An 18827-nucleotide genomic window follows, 5' to 3' on the forward strand; every position below is an offset into this window, starting at 1 on the left:
AGAGACCGGGTTCTCCATCCTGAGCTCATCTTCCAGGACACAGAGGTTAGGGCCTCCATCCTGCCCTGCCAACTTGGCCCGCCCAGTTTCCCCTCAGTTTAACTCGATAAACATTTGTTGCCCCTTCCCAAGACTCAGATCCACCCCACATCCCTGGAGGCCTCAGGCCCCATTCCAACCTGCTCTTTGTTCTGTCCTCCTGGGAGAAGGAAGGCTTAAAAGGAAATGAAGAAGGTAATTTAACCAGAAGAGTGAGGTGAGGAGGGGAGGAGAGGCAAGGATCTTAGGGCAAGAAGGGGGAAACCAGACCCAGAGATGGGCTCTCTGTCCCTTCCTGCAGGCCCAGTCCAACCCCCTCCAGGCAGCCTTTCTGACTTCCAGAGCTGCCCTAGGGTTAGCTCCAGCCTGTGGGTATGGACAGACCTCCCTTAGCCCTACAGCCTCCTTCCTTTATGCCCTTAGTCACCCCTCTCAGCCCCAGGAGAAGCAGCAAAGTCCCTCTCTCTCTTGTGTTCAATCAAGCTCTCCCGATGGTGTCCCCTCACCCGAAGATTCTGGACTGGGACACACTGGGCAGGGAGGCATGATGGACCCATGCCAGGGATCCTGACAGTATGGCTGCCCGCCCAGGCCACAGGGACCTGCCTAGTGCAGCTGGTGACTCACCCAGGGTGAGGAAGAAAGGAATGAGGGAGAGGTGAAGGGTCAAGAGAAGAAAGACCAGGGGAAAGGAGGAGGCTGGATGGTTACAGGATGAAAAGAGATTCCAGGGGCGAGCCAGAACTCCTGGTCTCCTTCACCTGACCCACTCTGGGCTCCACTGGAGTGAACCCCTTCCCTTGTCTGTTCTGTGTCTACACCTTCACTTACTCCTTGGGGACTGACCCTGGTAAAAAGAATGGTTTGTTGTTGGTTGCTTGTTTTTGTTTTAAGCATTGTGATGTAGCAGAAAACCTGGGTTTGAACCCTACTCTTTCACTTAACAGTTTGGGCAAGTCACTTAACACTATCTAGGCCTCAGTGTCCTCATCTGTAAAATGAGGACCAAGTGATCTTTAAGTTTCCCTTTTAGTTCTAAAATTCGGCAGCCAGTGTTCCTGACCCCAGGGGTTCACTGTGGGCTGGCACCCTCATAGAAAGTACAAAAGGGGCAGAGGGAGAGTAATGAAAGAAGTATGGCAGGGGGTGAGGGGTGGGGGATTTAAGAGCCCTGGCTCCTAGTCTTGTCTCTGCTCCTGACTAGCTGCATAACTTCTGTCAATTTTCCTCTCCAGACCTCAGTTTCCTTATCTGTCAAATGGGGATAATAATCCCTTATCTCACAAAGGTCCTGCAAGAATTAAAGACACTATCAAAGAGAAAAGTCTTGAAAAGAACAGTTTTGCCTAGATAGAAGGTGTGGGATATTGTTATTAAAAGGAAAAGGGGCTCCCATGCCCTCCATCCTTCCCTGAGCCCCACCTCAGGGCTAGACCCAGTCCAGTCCTTACCTTTCTGCAGGTGGATGATGTCAGGAAAATTGGAGAGCAGGCCCTGATAGAGGGAGAGGCGGTCCAGCATCTGGAAGAGGTCATTCTTGGGCTGCTCAGCAAACATCTCACCCACAGTCTCGTAGGTCTTGCCCGTGTGGGAGATGGCATTGTTGAGGGCATCTGAGCTGTAGGGGGGGTCCAGCTGGAAAGAGTAGCTAATGGCCTGGAAGGCGCTGCCCAGCTTTTGGAACTCCTTCCGGAAGCCCCCGATGTGCTTGCGCACCAGCTCCGAGGCCACGTTGGTGAGCTGCAGCACACTGTCATCCATCTTCTTGCTGAAGGCCTTGAAGGCGTCCACACGGTCCTCCACGTCCTGGAGGTCCTGGTGCTCGGTGGGAATCTGGAAGGTCAGCAGGAAGCTGGCGCCCACCATCTCGTCCTTCTCAGCCCGCCGCTTGCCCATCTTCCACTGCTTGTCGTCCAGGCAGCTCAGGAAGTGCTGGAAGCCCTCGTACTGGGACAGCACGGGGTGACTGGTCATGTGGTCCATCCACAGGATCAGCCTGCGCTTGCGCTTCTCGATGAAGTCCTCCTCGAAGCGGCCCGTGGCCTGCTTCTCAGGCAGGTGTGGCACCGAGATCACGGTGAACTTGTGCAGCAGCCGGTTGTAAAGCCAGTCGAAATGCTTGTAGCGCCGGTAGACAGGTGAGCCCACATGGCTGGGCGTGAGTTTGTAGGAGATGTAGCTTTTGATGCCCTTGAATTTGGTCTGCTTGGTGGGGTCTTCCACAGAACAGGCAAAGGGGTGCGGGCTGGCCCTCCACTGAGGGCCTCTGGGGCCCATTTCAATGTAGTAGGCCTCAGCAATCTTGGCCATCATGGGCACGTCGCCCAGGATGAAGGCCTCCACGCCGGAGCGGACAAAGCAGGAGAAGCGGTTCAGATTGCGCCCCACCACGCTACCCCGTTTGCCAGAGGCAGTGCTGTCCTGGCGCTCCAGGGGTGGCTTGGGTCGGAAGCTAATATGTTGGTTGGGATAGGCCCCGGGATAGGACAGGTTGAGAGGGGGGTGCCCATTGGTACCCAGCCCACCACCTCGTGGCTCTTCCACCACAGTGCCCCCATCATCCCAGTCATCCCAGTCCTCATCATCGTCCTCAAAGCTGCCCTGGTGAGACATGAGGCCTGTGTTGACCACGGGGGTGACATAGAAAGAAGTCTCATTGCTGGGAGAGCTGGCTGGACTGTTTGAATAGTCTGTATAGCTGGAGTCCGCACGACATCGGAGGATCTCCACATAGGAGGCAGGGAAGAGCCCGGTCTCCCCCCGGCTGTTCTTCCCCTGCAGCCATCCATCCAAAGAGGTCTCACTGAAGACCACCAGCTCCTCATCCTGTTGGATGCTGATCTCCTCTTTATTTTCACTCTGGAAGTCATAAAGTGCTCGGCCTTTCAATGCCATGGCTGGGTTTGGGTTTTTTGATAGGGAAGAAAAGTCTAGGGGAAAGGCTGAGGGGAAGAGGGTGCAGCTCAGACCCCAAGTAAACTTAAATAGGAATGGGGCCTTCTGACATGCACATCCAGAAACGCACACACACAGTCACCAAGGATCCACAACAATCTCGTCCCTTTACTCTCAACACTCGCCAGAAGTTCAAGTGTGGTCCTTGCATTCCACACAGTTCTCACCCCCTTGGTGGAAAGTGACATAGCCCAGAGAGGGGTTCCAACCTTCTGCTCCAAGAGGGCTCTGGTTTAGTCCTAGATGACAATACAGGTCAGAGAAAGGGGTCCTGCCAGGACACCACCACCCATTAGGTACTCATCTCACAGGCTCCATCTGGCCTCTTGTTTTCCCACAGCCTGCTCTGGGCTGCAGTTTTACATCTCTTTTCTCCCTAAGTCTCCCAAAAGAGAAAAAAAAAATCACACCTAGATATCAGCACTGTAAAACAGGGGCCAGGAAGCCAAAGAATGTACTTTAAGCGAGAACAGTACCCCAGGAAAAAAAATAGTTTAAAATAAAAAGTAACTAACAGTTAGCTCCCTCCAAAAGCTACTCACTGTTTGGTTTTCTTGTGGGAGATATCTTAAGAATTTTTTGCTTTCTTTCTTCCCTTTCCTTTTCTTAGGAACTGGGTTTAAAAAAAAAAAATTCCAAAAAGCCCAAGAGGGGCAAAAAGAAAACCTAACAAGTCTGAAATAAATCCAAAAGTGGACGCCTCCCTCCTGCTTCCCAACAAGATCCTCAGGAAAAAAAAAACAAACAATCCAAGGCTTACACAAGACCTCGGGAAAATTCACGTGAACTTTCAGATCAAAACAGACCGTGTAGCAAACCTGGATCCAGAGAAAAAAGAGGGTCTTGGGGAAGTTCCTTTGGGGCCCGGAACCTTTGACTTGAACACTTGTCCTCCCTCTCCACACACACCCTCCCCCCGAAAAGCCCTCCTCACTGCCTGGGGAGGGGTGCTGAGAGGAATCAAAAAGGTATCGGAGGAACCCCTCGGCCGGATTTTTTTGGAATCTTTTGTTTGATTAATTCTTGGTCAGTTTCCACCCGCCTGAAACCGAGCTAGGAACTTGGGAGCCAGACCAAAGTACTCGGAGGAAAGCCCCGGATAAAATCAATCATTAAAACACAAACCGACCCATCCACCCACGACCACCACCAACAGTGGGCACAAGGTCTTTCCCCCAAATCCGCGCGGAAGGGAACAAAACGCAAATTCCACACTCACAAACACGCAGACACACAGAGCGGTATTTCTCCAAAAAAAGGCAGAAGAGTTGGGAATGAGGTGTGATCCTGTCGGCTTCTCTCCGAGCCCCGGCTGGGCAGCGATCGGCAAACCTTCTCCCAGGACCGAGAGGCACCTCAACAATCAACTTTGCAACGACTACAAGAAGCTAGTTAGGAAAAAAAATGCGATTCCGGGTTCTTGTGTCCAGAGGGGGAGGGATGATTGGAGAGGGAGGGAGAGAAGGATGGATGAAGGGAGGGAGACTAGCAGGGAGGGCGGAGGAGAGAAAGCCGCCAGAGGAGTTCAGCAAAAACAGAGGCACTTCCGTTTGGACCGAGGGATGGGAAGGAGAAAGGGATGCAGTCCCCGGCGCAGCGCTGGGGGAGCGGGGTGGCCCCGACTCAGCTGCCCACCTGCGCTCACAGCCCTCGGGGCGCGCGGCTGGCAATGGGGATCCCTTCACTCCATCTTGTAGCCACACATCCGCAAACACACCCAAGCACTCTCTCCCTCGCAGAGGCCGAGAACTCGGGGACCCGCGCCAGGAAGGCTACTAGGTAGAGGGAGAAACAGAAGCTGAGGGTCCGAAGGGCTGGGAGTGGCGAAAAGGGAGCCGGCGCTCCGGCCCCGGCTGCCCAGCGGGAAGCCGATCCCTGTCCCCGCGCAACTTTCAGCATCTGCAGGCGCCTCGGGAAGGCAACTGGCGGCTCGAGCCCCTGCGAGCGGGCGCTGCCGGCGTGGAGGAGGTGTCCGTCTGCCTGGACTCTCTAGGCCGATGTGCCCAGCCCGGGATCGAGAGTGAGCCCGGCGTCCCCAGGCTCTCGCAGCGGAGTAGCCCACACATCCACACCGGTCCTGGGGTTGGGCCGCTAGACCAGGGGAGTTCGCCCCGCTCCTCGCCTCCCACTCTCCGGGTCACCCTCCAACCTTTTCCATGACGCAAGAGGAGGAGAAACTCCGAAAGTTTGCTAAGCTCGGGAGCGAAGCGTCGGGAGCAGGCAAAGGGAGAAAGGGCAAAGCGGCCTCCCCGGCGCCCTCTAGAGGCAGCCTTAGGCGAGAGGGGGTGGAGGTGGGAGGGGGGTAGCGACAGCCTCCTGGCTTCCCAGAGGAGGGGGTGGAGGGCAGGGGAATGACCACAGAGAGGAAAGAAACCGCATTACAGGTGTCTGTGATGGAGTCAAAGGAAGCTAGAAAGGTCCCCAGAACCCAGCGAGTCCAGCTTCTGTATTTTACAAATGAAGAAACTGAGACCCAAATAAGTGAAGGAAAAGCAGGCAGCAAGCATTTATTAAATAGTACTTGCGAGGTGCCTGGCACTCCACCAAAGGCTAGAGAAGTGACTAGTCCAGGGTCCTAGGGTGGGTTTCCAATGGCCTCTGAGACGTGCTGCCAGCGTTTAGACATGGCGGGTGTCTAATCCATCCTTTCATTTTACAGTTGGAGAAACTGAGAAGCTTGGAGATTTCACCAATACCACACAAGAAGCAGAGTGGGGATTGCCACTCATGGCCTTTCCGGCCAAATCCAGTACTCCTTTTATGTAATGTAAGGTCATAGACTTAGAGCTGGGAGATGACCTCGAAGTCATCTCCCTCATTTTAAATGACTTGCCCAAGGTAGTAATCATTAGTCAGCATTTGAACCTGAAGCCTCCAACTCCAAGGCTGGAGACTCCTCTCAGCCCAAATCCAGACTTCTTTGTATCTATTCCAGTCAGTCAACAAGCACTACTGCTCGCTTACTGTGTGCCAGGCCCTGTGCTAAGCCCTGGGGGAGCAAAGAAAGGCAAAAGACCTTCCCTGCTCTCAAGGAGCTCACAGTCGAATAGGGGAGACAAGATGCCAACAATAGTCAGGATAAATAAGAAGTAATCAACAGAGGGAAGGCAAGGTGAAGGTGAGCCAGGCAAAGCTCTGTGAAGAAGCTGGACTTGGACTGAGACCTGAAGGGAGCTAGGGAAGCGGGACAGCAGAGAGGCAGAGGGCTGGGCTTCCAGGCATTCAAAAGATCCAGTGAAAATGCCCAGAGCCCAGAGAGGAAGTGTCCTCAGCCAGGAGGCCAGTATCACTGGATCACAAAGTATATGGAGTGGGCTAAGTTTAAGAAGATTGGAAAGGGAGGAATGGGCCAGGCTATGAAGAGCTCTAAATGCCAGAGGATTTTATACTTGATCTTGGAGATGATTGGGAGCCACTGGAGTTTATTAAGTAAGAGTGGAGGGGAAGGGAAGTGCTATGGCCAGAGCTGCCCTTTAGAATCATAAACTAAAACAAGGAATAGTTTACCTGTCAGATTTGTGGAGAGGGAAAGACTTTATGACTAAACAAGAATTAGAGAACATTATAAAATGTAAAATGGATAATTTTGACTACATGAAATTGAAAAGCTTCTGTACAAACAAAGCCAATGTAACCAAGATTAAGAGGGAGGTAGGAAATTGGGAAAGAATCTTTACAACCTATGTCTCTGACAAAGGACTCATTTCTAAAATATACAGAGAATTGAGTCAAATTTATAAGAATACAAGTCATTCCCCAATTGATAAATGGTCAAAGGATATGAACAGGCAATTTTCAGAGAAAGAAATTAAAGATATCTATAAGCACATGAAGAAATGCTATCTAATCACTATTGATTAGAGAAATGCAAATCAAAACAACTCTGAGGTACTACATCTCACCAATCAGATTGGCTAAGATGACAAAACAGGAAAATGACAAAAGCTAGAAAGGATTGGAACACTAATGCATTGCTGGTGGAGTTGTGAACTGATCCAGCCTTTCTGGAGAGCAATCTGGAATTATGCCCAAAGGGCTATAAATACTTTCATATCATTTGACCCAGCAATACCACTCCTAGGGTTATCTCCAAAGAGATCACAGAAGTGGGAGAAAGACCCATATGTACAAAAATGTTTATAGCAGCTCTTTTTTGTGGTGGCAAAGAATTGGAAATTAAGGGGGTGCCCATCAATTGGGGAATGGCTGAACAAGTTGTGGTATATGCATGTTATGGAATACTATTGTGCTATAAGAAATGAGGAGCAGGAGTGGCCAAGTAGCACAGCGAGTAAGAGCTCCAGTGTTGAGAAGACCAGGGGATCGAATCCAGGCTCCAATCCGGGCTCCAATCCGGGCTCCGACACTTAGCACCACACCCGGAAATAACTGGCTGTGTAACCTTGAGCAAGTTACTTAACCCAGATTGCTCATTAAAAAAAAAATGAGGAGCAGACGGTCTTCATATTTACCTGGAGAGGCTTATACGAACTGATGCTGAGTGAGAAGAGAAGAACCAGGAGAAATTTGTACACAATTACAGATACAATGTATGTGTGATGACCAACTTTGATAGACTGGACTCTTCTCAGCAATGCAGTGATATAAGTCAATCCCAAAAGACTCATGATGGAGAGAAATGTGTGCATCCAGAGAAAGAACTAGAAAGAACTGAGTTTATATCCAGACGGAAGCAAAATACCTGATCTTTTGCTTTTTCTTGTTTGGTTTTATGTCCTCTTTACCATTTTTCATTCCATCTGATACATTCCGTCTTTATGACCTGAGTAATGTATAATGTGAAAGTATTTACAGATCCTATACTTGACTATATGCCACCATGGGGGGAGGGGAGAGAGGGAGACAAAATGTGAAACCCAAGGAATTGTGGAATTGAATCCTGTAAACTAAAAGGAAATAAACACATTAATTTAAAAAAAAATAAACATGAGGTTCAAGGGGGAAAAAAAGAATCATAAACTTAAACCTGGAAGAGATCTTTTTTTTTTTTTGCTTTTTTTTTGGAGGGGGGAAGGTAGGTTAAGTGACTTGCCCAAGGTCACACAGCTACTTTGGTGTTAAGTGTCTGAGATCAGATTTGAACTCAGGTCCTCCTGACTCCAGGGCCTGTGCTCTATTTACTGTGCCACCTAGCCTCCTCTGTGGACAAGATCTTGGAAGGGATCTGGTCCAAACTCCTCATTTTACAGTTAAGGAAACCGAGACCTCATTGAGGTTAAGTGACAAGGTCACAGTGTAGCAAGTGACAGGGGCATGATTTGAACCCAGGTTCTCTGACTTCCAATCCTGTGAATTTCCCATGTATTATTATGTTAAATAATGATAGTAACAATTATGTCCACTCCCTCTGGAAATTGCTTTGTTATTAATAGACACTTAAAGGTTTGTTTGCCAATTGATTATCTGTGTACCTACATGTTATTTTTTCTCTGTGCAAAATAAACTCCTGAACGCCATTAACTGTTAAAAGGAGTTTATTTTCTGCCTTTCTATTCCCAGCCACCTAGCACAGCCAATTTCTTGAACGTAGCAGACGTCCAATAAATGTTTGTTGAATTGATTTGTTAGGGCTACAGAAAAAACTGGCTGTTTCAATCACGGTTCTGCAGGTCATTCAGTTTGGACCAGTGGTTATCTATTAACCAATCAATCAACAAGCCTTTATTGACTGTCATTTGTGTGCCTAGAGCTGGGGAGCCAATATCTCCCCTGCCTCAGAGGACCCTCGATCTGGTTAGGCAAATGAGATGCATGAAGTAGTTCAAGTCTCTGTTAGTCAGTTAAGACTATACTTGGATTTCAGAAAATAATATCAAGATGGTGGGAAGAAGCCCTGTAGAATGCCAGGGACTTTGGAGCCTGTCTGCTGCTTTTAAAAATGGGTCTCAGACAAGTCATCTTATCTTTCAGAGGCTCAGTCTTACGTCACATGAAGGGTTAGGCTAGATCTGAGGACCAGAATGTTCCCCAAGAGCCCATCCATCTGAAACACTCTGTGGGACAGGAGGATACAATGTTCTTGTTCGGGGCAGCAAGATCAGAGACTGGAGGCAGTGCCCTCAGGAAGCCTGGCCTCAATGTCAACTATAGATGGGAGAGTGGTCAGATAGGAGTATGAAGAGATAAGATTGGGAAAGGCCTTGGACAACCTCCTCCACAGGAGTTTCAGTTTGGTGCGATAAGACACATGAGGAGTCCCTGATGGCTACAGTTTTCAAAGTTTGGAGCAAACTCATTGTCAGCAAAATTCAAAAGACAGCTCCTGCTTTGGTCCAAAGGGGCATCAGTGTAGTGGAAGTCCTATGGAATCTTCTAAATTGATCCCTTCCTTCCTACAGCAACTTCCCAGTAGATGCCACCTGATAGTATTACCACCTGCCCTGAGAGCATCTTTACAGGTCTCTCTCCCTCCCTCTACTCTCACCCAACTTGAATCCTTTTGTTTTTTGGAGGCAATCGGGGTTAAGTGACTTACCCAGGGTCACACAGCTGTTAAGCATCTGAAGCTGAATTTGAACTGAGGTCCTCCTGACTCCAGGGCCACTGCTCTATACACTGCACCACCTAGCTACCCCTAAATTCATTCTTTATACAACTAGCACACTAAACTGTCCTAGGTGTAAGTCTGCTCACATCATTTCCCCACCCCAATACTATGCAGGAGCTCCCCATTGCCAGACTCAGTGGAACGGCCTCCACAGTTTGGCCATTCCCCTTACTTTTCCTGCTTCAGCTTACATGGAGGCAGTGTGGCCTGGTGGGGAGTGCTGGATTTGAAGGGAAAGGGCCGAGGTTCAAATTGTAATTCTGCCACTCGCTACCAGTGAGACCTTGGAAAAATCATTTAACCTCTGTGGGCTTCAGTTTCCCCATCCATCACATGACAGCACTAGACTAGATGATCCTTAAGGCTTCCTCCCAGTTCTACATCCCATGACCCTATTTGTGAGACTTCCGGCAGATAACTTAGACCCTCAAGCTATTTATTATTGTTGTTTATCCCTTTCAATTGTATCTGATTCTTTGTGGCACCTTTCAGAGTTTCCTTGGCAAAGATACTGGAGTAGTTTGCCATTTTGCAAACAGGGTTAAGTGACTTGCCCAGGGTGACACAGCTAGTAAGTGTCTGAGGCCAAGTTTGAAGTTTGAACTCACAAAGATGAGTCTTCGTGGAATGCTATTCACTGTGCCACCTAGCTGCCCCCTCAAGTTTTAGTTTCTTCATTTATAAGGTGAGAGACTTGGACTAGATACCCTACAAGCTTCCTTCCAGTTCCAAGTCTATATATCATCTTCTACTACTTCTGTCTGCCTCTATAGACCCTATGGTGCTGCCATCCTCCAGACCTTAGCTGGTAGAGGTCCAGTCCCTATCACTGAAACAGTTGCCATCTCCCCTCTATGCCCCATCTCCACAGGCTGAAATCCTATCCTTCCTTTAAGACTGTCTCAAACATCACTTGGTTCATGAAGATTTCCTCAATCCCCCCAGTCAATAATGACTTCAAACGTAGCATAATCTTTGAGAAGCAGTTCTTCTTACATAGTTAATACTTTGTATTCTTGTTCTTCCTCCTTTTAGACCTTCAGCTCTGTGAGGGCAGGTCTGTCTTCTCAAAACAATGGATCTCCCCTACTGGCTAGCACCACGCTCTACACAAAGTATGTGTTAAATGTTTGAGTTCAAGTTGTAAGAGGCCACGTTGGCAAGTGCAACAATCAGTGAACCTTCCTCCACCAACTTGGGCTGCTTCTTCCACAGCCTGAAGTTACTTACCCATGCAAGGAGTACTTGGGAAATCAAGATGGTGTCCACTATGAATGCTAATGAGGAAGGGGAGGCCTCCGGTTGATGTCATACTCAGGAATGGACACAAAGTCATTTGTTGCTGTATGAGTTACATACCTTTTTTTCTTGTTCAGTTGTTTCAGTTGTGTCTGACTCTGTGATGATAATTTGGTGTTTTTTTTTTTTGTGCAGGGCAAGGAATGGACTAAATGAGCTCCACCCTCCCCTCCCAACCTGTCATCCCAGAAGCAGTCATCTTTTTAATTAAATTTTATTTTTTTCAATTAACAAGCATTTTTTGGTATCTCTCCTACAACCTCTATCTACTGAAAAGAAAGAACAGAAATCTGCCCCACCCCCCCCAACATAACAAACAAGAACAGGAGTGTAAAACAAATTCCCAAACTGACTGTGTCCAAAAATGTGTGTCTTGTTCTGCATCCTGAGTCAATCAGCATCCTGGCAGGGAGTAGGCAGCATTCTTCGTCATCCACCCTCGAGAATCATGGTTGTGTTGGTCAGGGCTCGCAAGTCTTTCAAAACTGTCTGCTTTTTGACATTTCGTTGTTACTATATACATTTTTCTCCTGGTTCTCCATATGAGGGTTAGAAGGTATGTGTGCAGTGGGCTCTGGCTTCTCATCCTGACTGCATTTACTAGTACTGGGATCTTGAACAAGTTACTAACCCTAATTTCAATCAAATCCAACAAGCATTTATTAAGTCTCCATAATGTGTATAGTATGCATATAGTAATGTATATAACTGTGCATTCTACTCTAGGGAGATACAAGATATAAAGAAAGATGGGGGCAGGGGAGGTTGGTGGTGAAGTGAATAGAGCACCAGCCCTGGAGTCAAGAGGACCTGAATTCAAATCCAGCCTCAGACACTTAACACAAAACTAGCCGTGTGACCTTGGGCAAGTCATTTAACCCCAAGTGCCCTCCAAAAAGCAAAAAGAAAGAAAAAGAAAGAAAGACACATGACTGTCTAGGGAGAGAAGAAAAAGCTGGTGATGTGAAAGACCAGGAAAGGCTGGTAGGAGGTGCCCCATCAAGCTAAGGCCTTCAAAGAAGAGAGACATTCTTTTTTTCTCTCTCTCTAATGTTTTAAAAATCATGTTTTTCTTTTAAAATTAATTCTTTCAATTAATTAAAATTAATTTTTTAAATTAATTTTTAATTTAAAATGTTTAATTCTTATTTTTAAGTTTTATTGATGCCTTTTATTCCAGTGAGCCTTCTCTGGGACCAAAGGAAAAGTCAAGTGGACATAGTGGCCACATCTGGCAGCTGCTGCTACAGCCACAGCCACCTCCCCAGCCTTTCCAGCTAAAGGGGGCAGGTACATTTCCTCCTCTATGTTCCTGGGCCAATGCTCATCAGGGTTACACAGTATCCAACCCCGTTTGTGTCCTTTCCATTTCCATCCTGGTCATCAGTGTGTATACTGTTTGCCTAGCTTTGCTTACTGAACTCAATCTGGAATACCTTCATACAACTCTTCCCACGATTCTCTGAATTCAGAAATATTTCATTACATTTCAAGATCATGGCTTATTTAGCCATTTCCTGACAATGTTTTCCACCTTTTTGTAGATTTCTGCTATCACAACAAAAAGCAATATATTGAATGCTTGGTATAGATGGGAACTGTCTTTCTATCTTTGACAAAAAGGCTTATGTCCAGCAGTGGGATTCTCAGAGATATACCATTTTTTTTTTTTGAGATAGCCCACTTCACATAATCCCAGGCCTGCAGCCCAGACCATGATTTCTGTCCCATCCCACTGTCCAACAAAGCCATCTCACCATCCACCCAATGCCTTGCCACCTCTCCACAGTGCATCTAGACAGGATCTACTAAAACGACCCAACGTCTCTAGGTACTTAATCCACTTGGCTCGGAAAGCCAGCCACCGTCCTGACTGGTGAGTGAGCTCCCACTCACTTGTCTAGCCCACTGTAACCAGCTGGTCCCAGGACATGTTTAATATCACATTCTGTAGGTACTCCAAGCTTGGGGCCATCAACCAGCCTTCTGCCACCTTACCACTCCCACCCCCTTTTCACTTCTTCCCATGCTGTCATTATTCCTAGAAAGGACTGCCCTATGTATCAGCTCAGCTTCCTTGGTGGCTCCCAAGGCACTTCTTTCCCTGATTATCATTCCCATATATGTATTGTCTTCCCACCCATTAGAATCTGACATCTTTGAGGGCAGAGACTATTTTACTTTGTATCTCCAGAGCTTGGCATAATTAATGCCTGGCACATTGTAAGCATTTAATAAATGCTATTTCATTCATTCTTTCAGAGGTGCTAAGAGAGTACATTCCAGGCAGGGGAGACAGCCTATTGCAAAGACATGGAGGTAGGAGATGAAATACTGAATTCAAGTAACAGCAAGTAAGTCAGTTTAGTTAGAATGTAGAGTGTGCAAAGGGGAGTAGTGTACAACACATCAAGGAAGGTAGGCTGAAGACAGATTGTGAAGGGCTTTAAATGCCACGCTGGGGAGTTTGTATTTTATCCTTGAGGCAATAGGGAGCCAGTGAAGGTTTTTGAGCAGGGGAGTGACATGGCCCAATTTGTGCTTTAGAAAGATTTAGAAAGAAAAATTAGCAGCTGTGTGGAGGATGGATTAGAGAGGGGAGAGATTGGAACCTGGAGGTCCAATGAGAGACTGTTGTTCAATAAGCATTTATTAAGGCTTACTATGTACTGAGGGGCAGCTAGGTGGCACAGTGGATAGAGTGCCAGCCCTGGAATCAAGAAGATTCTTCTTCCTAAGTTCAAATCCAGCCTCAGACACGTTCTAGCTATGTGACCCTGGACAAGTCACTTCACCCTATTTGCCTCAGTTTCTTCATCTGAAAAATGAGCTAGAGAAAGAAATGGCAAACCCCTCCAGTGTCTTTGCCAAGAACACCCCAAATAGGGTCACAAAGAGTCAGATATAATTGAAAAGCCGACTAAAAAATGTGCTAAACCAGGGTGGTGGCTTACGTAAGCGGAGAGAAGGGAGTGAATGGAAAAGGTGTTATGGAGGCAGAATCATCTCTCCATTTCAAACCTCAGTCTGAACTGTCTTCGAGGTCTCTTCCAGTTCTGACCTTATCTTTAAAGAGCTACCTGTAAAGATCCAGTATCATTATTAAGGTACATATTCTGCACAGATGGGTATAAGGATAGCCCAAAATAACACATGATAAGAATACAAAAAGGTGGCAAACTATTTTGTGAGTTCTGGTAGTTCTGATAGGTCTGCACAGTGGTTAGAGCACTGGACCTGGAGTCAGTCAGGAAGACCTGAATTCAAATCCCTGTGATTCACCAGCTGTGTGCCCCTGGCCAAGTCAATGAAACTCTCTGTGCCTCAATTTCTCTATCTATAAAATGGGGATATTGACAGCACCTACCTCTCAAGGTTGCTGTGAAGATAAAGTGAGACAATATTTACACAGTGCTCTGCAAATCTTGGACTGCTTTATAAATGCCAGCTGCCATTATTATGCATATATATATTCCTGAGGATTCTACGAATCTCCTACAGAGATATGTTCCCATTACGATCAGGCACACGGGGAAGGCGGGCAATGGTGGAGGAGGGAACGTTTGTCTTCAGTACTTGCTCCTCTTGCTCCCCTTCCCCCACAGGTACCCGAATCCCTGCTCCTTGGGGGCTCCACAGGAACGCTCCCCCACTAAAAGCCAAAGCCTGCCTTGCCCTGGGTCCTAGCATTCAGCAGGCGCAAGGGTTTCTGACGTGCCTCGACCAAAAACGGAGACCACAGACACGAGTCCTTTTCTGCCCCTCAGGTGAAGCTCCAGCGACAGGCAGTCACGCTCCTCTCTGCTCAACTCGAGCAATCCCCAATACCTGGAATATGTACATCCTCCCCTCCCCCGGCTCCCACATCTCCAGTGCATTTCTACTCATCCTTTAAAGCCCAACTCATCCCACCTCCTACAGGAAGCCTCCCATGATGACCATTAATGACCTTCCCCCTCACCAGATGTCACAAAATTGTTTTATATTCTTATCGTGTATTATTTTGGGTTATCCTTATACCCATCTGTGCAGAACATGTACCTTAATAATGATACTGGATCTTTACATGTAGCTCTTTAAAGATTAGATAAACTAACTCTTTTGGTTCTTACAACAACCCCATAAATATTTACTTACTAGAAGTATTATTGATACCTATTGTGTTGATAAGAAAGTTGAGACTCAGATTTCTCCAGGGTCACCCAACTGACTGGTTGAATCTGGGTCCCTCCTGGATCCATGTCCCTTCATCACATTGGGTGCTGCCTCTGACTCCCTAATTACTAAGTTGCTGATCAGAAAGTGAATCCTTTCTAATTAATTGCACTAACTTTATTATTACTAGATCCTACACTTCATAATGTCTTAACTGAGCTTAGGTTATCTTTGCCCTCCTCTCCCACCCCACCCTGAACTAGCCACCAACGCCTAGTGTTCAATCAACATTTGTTGACTTAAATAGAACTTTCCCTACTCTGCTAACTTTTGGTCATTTTTCTCTTTTTTGTTTTTATGGATTGCGTCATTGGGTGGAGGGAGAGACACTGAGGAATGTGCTCAGGGAGGAGAAGCAAAGAGGGAGGCAGAGTGTGAGACAAGAGGGAAGTGTGTGTGTGAGCCAGGCAGCATGATAAGTGTTAGAAATATCCTATACCTTATTGGATTTGTGATCTCATCAGTGTGGGTACTCCTTCCAATGGGGCAGATTGCTACTCATCCATAAATTCTCTGTATCTCAGTTTCTTCATCTAAAAGGGGGGGGGGAAGGAGAATAGAGATAAGACATGAAATTTATAGTTTAGTAATAAGGAGGATGGAGGCAGCCAGGAGGTTCCGTGAACAGAGGATTGCCTTTGGAGTCAGAGAGACGTGATTTCAAATCTAACGTTAGACAATTTACTAGCTGTGTGACCCTGGGCCTAACCCCTGTTTGCCTTAATCCACTGAAGAAGGAAATGGCAAACCGTTCCAATATCTTTGCCAAGAATCAGCTTGCTACGGTCCACAGGGTCCCCAAGAGTCAGACACTGAACAGCAGTAACGAGGTTAGTTTGACTAGTTGGAAGTGATTCACTCGCTGATCGGTAGCTGCCCCAGTGGCTTTCCTCTAGGTCAGTGCTTTTCAGTGTCCTCTGTGGCTCCTCGAGGGTCCCTGAGACCGTTTCAAGGGGTCCTCAAGATCAAAATTATTTTCATAATAAAACTAAGAATTTTTCATTTCTAACACAGTAAATGTCAATAGTTATAGCCCACATAAGCAAATGTTTTGGGGGGAAGGTCCTCAATATTTTTTAAGATCTGGATCTTCAGACCAGAAGTCTGACAAGTGGGCTCATAGGTAGCAGCGCAATACCAGGGCTGTCCATCTATTCTCTATTTCCCTACATGACCAGCCTAGCCTGCCCCTCTTCTGATCCCAGCACACCCCTGGACAGGCAGTGTGACGTCATGACTAGAGGGCTAGAAGAAGGAAGGAAGCCGGGCTTTACTCCTCAGCCCCCGACATTCACCAGCCACGAAACCAAGAGCACAGTGTTTCCTATTAATCCCTACCCCAGAGCACTATTGTGAGATTCAAATGAGTAACGTGAGTCAGGTGCTTTGCAAACATCAAAGTGCCGGATACACGCACACAAAACAATCCATCAAGATGCATTTATGGAGCACTAGCCGCTGTACTGGACAGTAGAGATATAAAACAAAATCAAAGGGAGCCTGCCCTCAAGGGGCTTACACTCTGCCAGGGAAGACAAGCTAGTACGCACAGGATAAAAGCAAAATAAATACATGATGATGTATAGATATAAAGGGACATGCACACACACCCCTAAATTGTCTCTGCAAACATTAAAGTTAGGGGGTGTGTGTGTGTGTGTGTGTGTGTGTGTGTGTGTGTGTTGCTGGTCAGTTGCTTCAGACTCTTCCAGACCCTAGCTAGGGTTTTCTTGGCAAAGATACTGGAGTGGTCTGTGGTTTCCAGCTCATTTTACAGAAAAGGAAATTGAGGCCATCTGGGTGAAGTGACTTGCCCAGGGTCCCACAGCTCCTAAGTGGATTTGAACTCGAGTCCTCCAAACTCTCCGCTCTACCCGCTGCGCCACCTGGCTGCCACGGATAGACACACACATATGCACATTAAACATGAATATTAAAAATATACATTAAACGGGGTGTGTCTTTGCCTCTTTGTGCCCCCAGGGCTCGGCACGGCGCCTGCACACAGTAGGCGTTTAATCGGTGCTCTTCGGACTCGGGTGCTTAAAGCTAAAAAGAGACAGAGAGAACTAAGGCCAAGGCCGGTAGCCAAGGAACCGAAGCCGAGAAGAGCGTCTTACACGTCTCTGAAGGAGCCCAAGGCGCAGGCGCGTCAAGGGACCAGGAAGCAGGCTGTTTAGGTGGAAGCCCGAGGACTGACGAGAATGGCTTTCTCTGGGCCAATAAGAGCCGGGGGCGTGGCCCGCGCCGCCCGTAGGCCAATGGCTGGGAGGAAGGCGGCTGCGGGTCCGCCTTCTGGCCTGACTCGGAAGTACTTTGGCTTGTGCGGGTAGCAGGCGTAGAGCAGCTCAGCATCTAGTTTAGTCTCTCCTGCTCTCGCTCCACCGCCGCCGCCGCCGCCGCCGCCGCCGCCGCCGCCGCCGCCGCCGCCGCCGCAGCAACACCGGCCGCAGCCGCCATCATGGTGCGCAAGCTTAAGTTCCACGAGCAGAAGCTCCTGAAGAGGGTGGACTTCCTGAACTGGGAGGCCTTGGACCACAACCTGCACGAGCTGCGCGTACTGCGGCGCTACCGCGTGCAGCGGCGCGAGGACTACGCTCGCTACAACCGGCTGAGCCGCGCCGTACGCGACCTGGCGCGCCGCCTGCGCGACCTGCCCGAGCGCGACCCGTTCCGCGTGCGCGCCTCGGCCGCGCTGCTGGGCAAGCTCTACTCCATGGGGCTCGTGCCCACGCAGTCGTCGCTGCTGCTCTGCGACACCGTTACGGCCTCGAGCTTCTGTCGCCGCCGCCTACCAGTCGTGCTGGTCAGGCTGCGCATGGCGCAGCACTTGCGTGCCGCTGTGGCCTTCGTGGAGCAGGGCCACGTTCGCGTGGGTCCGCACGTCGTCACCGACCCCGCCTGCCTGGTCACACGCGCCATGGAAGACCTCATCACCTGGGTGGACTCGTCCAGGATCAAGCGGCACGTGCTCAACTACGGTAACGAGCGGGACGACTTCGACCTGGACGCGTAGGGGCGGACCGATCCTGGAAGGGGCCGGGCCGAAGCAGAAGCGGCCAGACGGTGATGTACGAGGCGCCCCCCCCCCCAGAGCAGCAGGACTTTTTTCATTTATTTAATAAACGGGGTTTGCTGGCCCTTGTTCTTGATGACCCGAGTGCGTTTTCTTATTGTGTCATTTCAGTTGCGTCGTCTCCCCACTTGGGCTGCCCCTAGCAAAGATGCAGGCCCCATTTGCCATCCCCTTCTCCACCTCATTTTGCAGAGTCAAGTGACTTTCCCAGGGTCACACAGCTAGAAAGTGTCTGAGGCTGGATTTGAACTCAGGGCCTCCTGAGCCCAACCCCAGTGCACTAGCTTCCCCCCCCCATGGGTACCAAGTCTTTATCCCATCAGTGGCCTGACAGTTACCGTGTTTCCCCGATAATAAGACCTATCCCGAAAATAAGCCCTCCCCTTACTGTGTAAGATTCCTCTAAAATAAGCCCTCCCCGAAAATAAGCCCTATTGAGATTGCTACTGTAGTGAGCCCGGTGAAACGCATGCTGCGCTCCGAGCTGCATCCAATCAGAGCTGTAGCAGTGAGTCATCCTGTTCTTCCCCAGTGATTTGCTTATTGAATAAAGGTACATTTTTTTGTTCACATTTACCTGTTTATTAAAATTGCTGTCAATGTGCATTAAAATAAGCCCTCCCCTGAAAATAAGCCCTCTGGTGTTTTTCTGTCCAAAAAATTAATAAGACAGTG

The 18827-nt window shown here is 48.4% G+C and overlaps 2 protein-coding genes across 2 annotated transcripts in view; one reads left to right on the forward strand and one right to left on the reverse strand.

The window, feature by feature from the left end:
- The window catches only part of SNX33 (sorting nexin 33), a 21061-nt gene extending 15532 nt beyond the window's left edge, over window positions 1-5529 (reverse strand). The window contains exon 1 of the mRNA XM_069071117.1: window positions 1491-5529. Within this exon, the coding sequence (XP_068927218.1) occupies window positions 1491-2934 (1444 nt within the window). The 5' untranslated portion in view covers window positions 2935-5529. The remainder of the gene's footprint in view (window positions 1-1490) is intronic.
- An 11834-nt stretch (window positions 5530-17363) lies between these two features.
- IMP3 (IMP U3 small nucleolar ribonucleoprotein 3) lies at window positions 17364-18231 on the forward strand. Its single transcript, XM_069071118.1, has one exon. The coding sequence runs from the start codon at window positions 17538-17540 to the stop codon at window positions 18090-18092; it is 555 nt and encodes a 184-aa protein (XP_068927219.1). The 5' UTR covers window positions 17364-17537; the 3' UTR covers window positions 18093-18231.
- The last annotated feature ends 596 nt before the right edge of the window (window positions 18232-18827 follow it).

This window comes from Petaurus breviceps, unplaced genomic scaffold (assembly GCF_028583685.1).
Source record: "Petaurus breviceps papuanus isolate PSGF00001 unplaced genomic scaffold, PetGlider_PUasm1.0 90825, whole genome shotgun sequence".
Taxonomy (NCBI): domain Eukaryota; kingdom Metazoa; phylum Chordata; class Mammalia; order Diprotodontia; family Petauridae; genus Petaurus; species Petaurus breviceps.

Excerpts from the sequence above, each read along its gene's own strand:
- IMP3 (XM_069071118.1), top strand. The coding sequence starts at position 17,538 with ATGGTGCGCAAGCTTAAGTTCCACGAGCAGAAGCTCCTGAAGAGGGTG.